Raw genomic sequence first — 9,099 nt, forward strand, 5'->3', positions numbered from 1 at the left:
GGTGTTTTGGGAAATTCGTAAAAAATTAATTTTTTGATTTTTTTTACAAAAGTTTAGGTTGTTTTGGATAAAAAAATTAATTTTTTTGACTAAAAAAATTAAAAAAATCAAAAAATTGATTTTTTTAACTTCTTTCCAAAATGCCCTGCATATCTATATTTTTTAACTAATCATTATTTAGTATCTACCAATATTTTTTAATTTAACTAATCATTATTTAGTATCTACTAATATTTTTTAATTAAGTAGCATAAATGTGGTTTGAAATGATCTAAATAAATATACTTTTTGATTTTTTATAAAATATGGGTCGGATATGGATTGAGTTTGAAGTAACGTGATAGAGAAATGATGTAACTTAAATAAGATGACGTGACTCAAATAGAATAATGACTTTTTGACTTTTTTAGATTATGACAAATAAGGCCATAATACCTCATCTACCCATCTTCTTCACTAATCATAATACTATAAAATATAACGTGTCTATACTCTAAGGCCCTGTTTGTTTTCAAAGGTATAATGAAGGGGATTGATAGTGAGAGAATTAATAGTGAGAGAATTGTTAGTGAGGGGATTAAGTAAAATTGTGTTTATTTTGATGATAGTTGTTAGTGTAGGAATTGTTAAATTATTTTTATATAAAATAAATATAAAATAATAAAACAAATACAAAAACATTAAACACTAATGTTTTAAAAAAAATGCCCAACATGTAAAAAATTTTAAAAAATAAAAAAAAATAAAAATATTTTCAAAAAAAATAAAAAAATAAAAAAAATAATTTTTACTTAACAAAAAATACAAAAAATTAAATATTAATGTTCAAAAAAAAAAATGCTCAACATGTAAAAAATAAATAAAAATAAAAAATTTCTAACCCGTCGGACTATTTTTTTAATATTAAATTCTGAAAACCTATCTGAATCTCGTCTGCAAGGCTTATCTTAAGCCTTTCAACTTAATAGCCTCTTCCTTAACTCTACAAACAAACAGCATATTAAATGAAACCCATCGTTATCTAATCGTAATCCCCCTCTCATACTTCGAAACTAACGGGGCCTAAGATTACTCAACAATTACCCCCTCTCTCTCTCTTGCAAATTGTATATTCCAAAACCACACTTGCCGTTGGATCATGTTTTAACGGCCCAGATTTATTCTTCCCTTTTCGCTTATAAAATGCCCCTAGATTTCTTCATAATCTCCATTTCTGCCCCTCCCCGCACCACAAAATGCTTCTTTGAAATACATACAGATCTTCAAATCTTCACTCTCTCTCTCTCTCTCTCTAACAACGCCATTACAGCGATGGCGTCCCTACCTCTCACCTCCTCTGTCAATCTGGGTTTTCGATCTCTGCCCACTTGTAGAACTCGGTCTTCAAAGTCATCATCATCGTCATCATCATCACCAACTCTCAATCTCAAATCCAACACTCAAAATCAAAGAAACCACTCAAAACGACACTCACTGATCACAAACCCATATATTGGAACAAGCTTCACATTTAAGTCCGTCACCAAGACCCACACCACCTACAATTCTTCAGTTCCGACCCGAAATCTCACTGTCAAAGCCTCGGCTGCTGCTTTTCCGGCGAAGCCGCCGCCGCCGCAGCCATGGCAGGGGGCGGCGATGAAGCCCTTAATTGCTTCCCTCGCCACCGGAATCATCCTCTGGTTCGTTCCTCAACCCGCCGGAGTTTCCCGAAACGCCTGGCAATTGTTGTCCATCTTCTTAGCCACCATCATCGGAATCATCACTCAGCCGCTTCCTCTCGGCGCGGTGGCTCTAATGGGTCTCGGCGCTTGCGTCCTCACCAAAACCTTAACCTTCGCCGCCGCCTTCTCCGCCTTCGGCGACCCGATTCCATGGCTAATCGCTCTCGCCTTCTTCTTCGCCAGAGGGTTCATCAAGACTGGTCTCGGCAACAGAATCGCTTACCAATTCGTTTCTTTATTCGGTAGTTCTTCACTAGGGTTAGGGTACAGTTTAGTTTTCAGCGAAGCCTTGTTAGCTCCGGCAATTCCATCAGTCTCTGCTCGAGCCGGTGGAATTTTTTTGCCATTGGTGAAATCATTGTGCGTTGCGTGTGGTAGCAATGTGGGAGATGGGACAGAGCACAAGTTGGGTTCGTGGTTGATGTTGACTTGCTTTCAGACTTCGGTGATTTCGTCGGCGATGTTCTTGACAGCCATGGCTGCGAATCCTCTGAGTGCGAATTTGGCATTGAATGCGATTAATCAGACAATTGGGTGGATGGATTGGGCCAAGGCTGCGATAGTGCCTGGATTGGTGTCTCTGATTGTTGTACCTTTCCTTTTGTATCTGATCTATCCGCCGTCGGTGAAGAGCAGTCCCGATGCGCCCAAACTCGCCAAAGAGAGCTTGGCGAAGATGGGGCCGATGTCACGGAATGAGATTATAATGGCTGGAACTCTGCTTCTTACGGTATAACACTTTTAAAAACTTCAACTTGCTCTTGGTTGTTTAATTATTGGTTTTGATCTGTTATTTCTATTTAATGGAAGTTGTGATGAATTTTGTGCAAGTTTTATAATGGTATGTACCAATTGTTGTTTATATTTGAAGATCCTGCTAGTTTCAGAATGAATTGATATGTATATCAATTCTATTAGGGAAAGATCATGAGTTCATCCTAGCTCCAAGGGAAAGTGATCCTTAGATGCCATACATTATTTGAAAGAATCAATTTGATGGAACAATGCGATGCATTGGCAAGTAAGATGCAGAAAATTAGTGTTGCTTATACCAGAATGTGATAAGACAGGGCTAGCCTTAGATATATGAAGATATGGATAATGCATTGCTCAAGTAGAATTGAGAACCTGAAAAGATAGTCCTAGATCTCTACAAAATAAACATGTTTTTTTTAATTTTTAATTTGCATAACTTAATTGTTCTGGAATTTAGATATAAAACAACTATGTTGTTGAGTTGTGCTACTGCTGCTATAACACCTTCTTTTTGGTGTGTACCATATACACATACCACTTTTGGGCACTATATTGAGACATATGGTACACACTCTGCTGTAGACTTGGACGCTGTTACTACTTGTTTGTTTCTGGTTTGCTTTGGCTTCATATCGTGTGATCATTGTTGTGCCTTTTTGTCCCAAAATTTGCATTTTATATGAATGTGTGTATATGTACTTCTGTGTATGAGTGAAGTGCTATTACTAGAAGAATGCACCAAGCGAAAAACTTCAGGTTATGTTAGTTTTGATTCATTACTTTCTATGCTGCCCAATGAAAACTGGGGAGAAAGAGCTGTAAATTTTATAGTTGACATGTCTAGCATTTTGGATCAAAGGTGCATTAATTTTCGTGTTCACCTTGATATGATTGGAAATTTGACTGACCTAAATTGTCCTCTCTCTTCACAAAATATGAATTTCTAATCAATAGGCATCTTCTGGCACTCATAGTTTTCAGTGCTCATGAGCATTCCTAGGGAATAATCTCAGCTAATGTGTATTAGATGTCCTTTTCTAACCAAAAAAAAAAAAAAAAAAGAACTGGTTGTGATGATTAAAATTATGAAACAACAATACATGTGGAGTTTTGAATTTCAACAACATCTTTCTACTTCACTGTTGTCTCCTCTTTCTTGTAAGCTTCTTTTCATAAGTATTAGTATTTTTTTTTTAATAATGAATATTTATGTATATATACACTTGAGCAAGTATTGATCATATTGTATGCTGTTCAGACAAATCAGACAGTTACAGTCTTACACTATATGTGTCATCATTAAACAATTTGTAAATAAATGAACTGTTTAAGATTTCAATTATATTGTTTGATTTGTTTTTATTTTGGAGTCCTCAAACCCAAGAAGCACAGACAGTTCTAGGGAGAAAGCATGTCGTGTTGGACACCGACACTTTCGGATACTTCTAAAAACGTGTTTGACACTTGTTCAATGTGTCTTAAAAAAAATCATATTTCTATTATTGCAATCTTTAAACCTTCGAACATGTCCTATGTGATAAATCAGTTCATAATAACAATGTTTTGCATCCTCCAAAACACAACTTATGTACTCTAAATTTATAAGATGAACACATCATGTGTATTATAATGTTTTATAATTTTTTTTTGTATTCTTTAGAATGTAATTCTTATATGAATGATATATTGAGGATTAAATTATGAAATATATGCAAGTTTTTAAAATATATTTAGTGTAATATTACAGATTTTTTTATTATTTTTGAATAAATTATTCAGATATGACATATAATAAATTTGTAAATATATAAAATTTTAACCTGTTCTAAACATTTCATGTCCTGCATTTTTTCAAAATGGGCACTTATTCATAAATCCCTCTTTACCTTCTTATGTTTTATTTAGTTCAAATTATTTTTTTATGTTTCAATAAGTCTTATGGGTAACATAGTTACCAAAATACCCTTAATAATAAGATTCACATTGACAGTGTGAATATTCCGTGATGTGAACATTCACACTGTCAATGTAAATGTTCACATCGTCAATGTGAATATTCACACGTCAATGATAATATTCACATCGTAAAATATGAACGTTCACATCACCAAGTTGCTAATTTTTCAAAAAATATTTGTAAGGGTAAAATTATTTATAAGATATTTTAAATATGAGAATTAGGATTTGGTGGATCAAATTTCTAAATAATTAGATTTATTGGAATACAAGAATATGTTATGGACTAATTGGGTTACAAGTACTTGGAAAAAGATTTACTAATAATCTCCTTTTTCAAAATCAACATGTCAACATGTTCTTGTCATGTCAATGTTGCGTGTCCGTGTCTGTCCTACTTAGCCTCAAACCATTATAGACTAGTCAATCATTTTGTTGCAGTTTAAGTTGAAATCTTTGACTAACCATAATATAGGATGGTGCTAAGTGTACATAAAATTTTTCATAGCGTTATAGCGTGTGGTATAAGACGAGATATGGAGCAAGTCGACGAAACGTGGCACATAGTAGTGGTTAATTTATTTATATTGGAGAAATTCTTAATTTGAAAATCCAAGATCTTTTGATTTTCTAAGTGGAAGCTTTATTGCTTATACTGAGTTAAAATAATTGTTTTCTTCATTACTGTCTGCTGTGCTCTAGATTTTACTGTGGGATAAGTTGATGGATCTGGCAGCTAGAAATTATTGCCTAAAGTTGAGCCTGAGTTTGACATTGTGCAATTAAACATCAATAAAGCTACTGCAACCATTTAAATTTCTTATTTAATCTGCATGCTGCTGGTTATACTTAATTCTAGATAAATTGCTTTTGAAATGTACTAGTTTTTGCAAAATTCCTTTGTTCAATTTAAGCCTTTGAATCCAGTTATTGCTGGTGTTTCACAAGCAGATGTTAGCAGCTGTGGGAGCATTTGTTGACAAATTCATATACTGTTGTGATCTATTGATTACTGTCACTTTGGATACAGTAGTTCCAACTGACATTGTTATTATCTCATTTCATTTGGATCTTTTCGCATGAATCATAGGCAAATGATAATTTTTTTTTTTAAGGTTATATCTGTTTTGGTATTTCGTATTGTATACTTTCTCACTTTTTTCTGTTTTCCATTGTGTCAGGTGGGGCTCTGGGTATTTGGAGGGGTGCTGAATGTGGATGCCGTTACAGCTGCCATCCTTGGGTTAACTGTTCTCTTGATAACCGGGGTTGTGACATGGAAGGAATGCTTAGCTGAATCAGTTGCCTGGGATACTCTCACATGGTTTGCTGCACTCATTGCAATGGCTGGTTATCTCAACAAATATGGTCTTATATCCTGGTTCAGTCAAACTGTTGTTAAGGTTTCTACTCTTACCCCTTTACCAATTGCAAATATTGCCTCTCTCTCTCTCCCCTCTCCTAACTACTTGTCTTACCAAATAGGCTTACACTACATTCCATATCAAAGTGGTTTCTCTAAAACAAATGCCTTTCCTGGATATACCATTTGTGATGATTGTTCAGGCCTGCCTAACCTGTTGAAAACCACAGCTTATTTGATGATGTACTTTAGTTTCATGGTTAAAATGCATAAGGAATTTCCAATCCGTACCCAAATGTTGACTCAAAATCAAATTGGAGAAAAAAACAAAGAAAAAAAAAAAACTCCAAACCCTTCTCCACTCCTTGGCTCAAACTCATACCAAATTAAGTTGTATTCATACTTTTACCCAAATGAAGGGAGACTCAAATCTTGACTCAAATGTCCAACGGCTGTATTGTTTCACTTGAAAATTCATTTATTTACTAAATTGCCATTCTTGAAATATGATGGGAATTTTTAAAAATAATCGGAGTAAAAATTAGTATTTACCATTGGAGTGCTTCATATGAAGTGAAGCCTGTAGTCAATAGAGCCTTTTTTTATTTTGTTTTTGTATTTGTTTTTGTTAGTCATTAGATAGGAATAAAACTTGTCATTTCTTTTCTTTTTTGTTCTTTTTTTTTGTTCTTTTCTTTTTCTGGTTAAGTGAGTAAAACTTGTTTATGACGTGTGTTATTTAAGAAAAATCCTAACTAATTATTGACTAGATGTCAAAACCAACGATCAATGGGTCATCTTGGAGGTTTACGTGAAATAAATTGTGGATGGTTTTTCACTAATAATCCATTATCTAACTATAATATTTCATTGGATATTTTGATTTCTATATTTTCAATAGAGTCCAATGCAGTTCAATTTTTCTTAACGTAGTTACAGGGTACCTTTTGGTGTTGGTCTTGCCCTATCTATATATGCTTTTGTCATATGGCTTCCCTCAGAAACTCATATTCCAAATCTGAGGCTAGAATGCAGCAGTGTATACCTAATAACTTTCTGTTAACTTTGAGATTTGAACATCATTGTTTATAAATGGATAGCCTAGTTTTAATTTCTGATTTGTGAACTTAATGAACTACTTAGCCATTCTCATGAAGTATGCAGTCAACTAAAATTAAATTGTTTACCTATCTTTGCAGTTTGTTGGCGGATTGGGTCTTTCATGGCAGCTGTCTTTCGGCATCTTGGTTCTTCTCTATTTCTATTCTCACTACTTCTTTGCAAGCGGAGCTGCTCATATTGGTGCAATGTTTACAGCATTCTTGTCCGTTGCCAGTGCTTTAGGCACCCCACCCTACTTCGGAGCTATGGTGCTTGCTTTTTTGTCCAACTTGATGGGTGGCCTCACCCACTATGGGATTGGTTCTGCACCCGTCTTCTATGGTGCAAACTACGTTCCCCTGGCCAAATGGTGGGGCTACGGATTCGTCATCTCTGTCGTCAATATTATTATTTGGCTCGGTGTTGGAGGGATTTGGTGGAAGTTCATTGGGTTGTGGTAAAGCGGGTTGGTTTGATTAATTTGCCAACCCAAATTTCAGTACTAAATTGTCTCATTTTTCAACACCCTGTGGTATGATTTTTCTTATTTATTTGTGTTTCAAGCAGGATGTTAATTTTACGTTTTCTTTTGTTGATTCTTTATCGTAGACATATGTTTTTGTTGGCCATTGGCGGAGACCGTGTAGGAAATGGTGGTAAATGTATAAGGTATGTCTCTAACAGAAAGTAGAGATATTTGTACTTGAAAATTTTGACATGGCATCAAAGATGAAATTTATGACAGTGATTAGGTTTTGATCAGTTGATATTGTTGTTTCTTGCCTTTTGTTGGTAATATATGGTGGTCTATCACTCTCATAAATTGGTAGTGTTGTACTTCAAATTTTGCATGGCATTAATTTTAAAATGCACTATTTCGTTTGGAAAGTGGGTTGATTTTTTGGTTTTTTAGTTTTTTTAGTCTGGGATTAAAAAGTTTCGTTTAGGAAGGGTTTTTTTTGTTTTTTTTTTGACTTTTTGTAAAAAAAAAATAATAATTATGAGTTGGATGCGATATTTTGTTTTATTGGATTAAAAAATTTATTTTGATTTTTTATGACTAAAATAATTCCAAATCCAACTCAATCCTTCTTCTCAAACGAAATCATGGATTAGATGTTGGATTTCTCCCCTATGCAAGAGTTAAAAGCCAACATCGCCAATTTGTGTGGAAAGATACCTACATTGGCATTATTATAAAACATCAATTTTATTATCAGGTGAATTAGTTTAATGGTTTCTATAGTTTGACATTTGTGTTATTTTGATTCATGAATTTTAATTGTGATACATTTGACTATGAATTTTGAATTTTATTTTAAATATGAACAATTGAAGACATTATTATTCCATTTCAAAGGTAAAATCGTCAATTTAATAAAACATAAATTAGTTCGACAAAAATAAATGTCAAAAATTATTTCTATCTACGAAAGATAAAATTATATAAAAATGATAAATTTTTTACATTTTTATTTTTTTATTTTTTACCAAATTAATTTTTAGTATGTGTTTGGATGAAAATCATGTAATGGGTGGTTGTTTTTGTTGATATTTTTTTACGATTATCATGTAATAGATAATTGTATTTATTATTAACAGATATTTTTTGGATAGTTATCATGTAATAAATGGTTATTAGGCTTTTAATGTGTAATCGTTTAATATATTAAATGTTTGTAGTTTTGGATTTTTTTGATTTAAAGGATTGGTTTAAGAATAACGTTAAAGTTGTTGTCATGTTTGACTTTTGAAAAAATAGAAGTAAATTAAGGAAAATAAATATAAAAAAAATTATTTTAAAAAATTATTTCTACCCTCTCAAGAGATAAAATTATATAAAAATGATATTTTTTAATTTTTTTTTCACCAATTGAATTTTTAGTTTCTTAGAAATTTAAAAAAAAAAAAAAGATTTTGAAAATCAAACTCAATAGAATTTTATAACTAAAAAAGTTTCAATATTATTAATTAAAAAAAGACAATTATATTTTAAATAACATACAAATTAATTAATACAAAATAAATTATATGACGATTTTGCCATTAAAGTGTCCAATAGACTCAAATCTTCTCGCAAGTGACAAGAAGGCATAAAAATAACACACAACATCTCCAATCCTAAGGTATCAATATATGTATTTAAAATCCCTACAAATTTTCAACTTTTCATACAATAAATTATAGCACATATTCATT

The 9,099-nt window shown here is 32.6% G+C and overlaps 1 protein-coding gene across 1 annotated transcript; it reads left to right on the plus strand.

Annotated features, from left to right (window-relative positions):
- The first annotated feature begins 1,041 nt into the window (after positions 1-1,041).
- Positions 1,042-7,662, plus strand: DIT1 (dicarboxylate transporter 1). The gene is made up of 3 exons (XM_028212299.2): positions 1,042-2,454; positions 5,618-5,839; positions 6,999-7,662. Exons 1-3 carry the CDS (start codon positions 1,183-1,185, stop codon positions 7,359-7,361), a joined length of 1,857 nt encoding a protein of 618 aa, XP_028068100.2. The 5' UTR covers positions 1,042-1,182; the 3' UTR covers positions 7,362-7,662.
- The last annotated feature ends 1,437 nt before the right edge of the window (positions 7,663-9,099 follow it).

This window comes from Camellia sinensis, chromosome 14 (assembly GCF_055761805.1).
Source record: "Camellia sinensis isolate YWXY chromosome 14, ASM5576180v1, whole genome shotgun sequence".
NCBI classification, from domain to species: domain Eukaryota; kingdom Viridiplantae; phylum Streptophyta; class Magnoliopsida; order Ericales; family Theaceae; genus Camellia; species Camellia sinensis.

Coding starts and splice junctions, on each gene's coding strand:
- DIT1 (XM_028212299.2), top strand. CDS start 1,183: ATGCCCCTAGATTTCTTCATAATCTCCATTTCTGCCCCTCCCCGCACC. Junction 2,455..5,617: donor CTGGAACTCTGCTTCTTACG/GTATAACACTTT, acceptor CCATTGTGTCAG/GTGGGGCTCTGGGTATTTGG. Junction 5,840..6,998: donor TCAGTCAAACTGTTGTTAAG/GTTTCTACTCTT, acceptor CTATCTTTGCAG/TTTGTTGGCGGATTGGGTCT.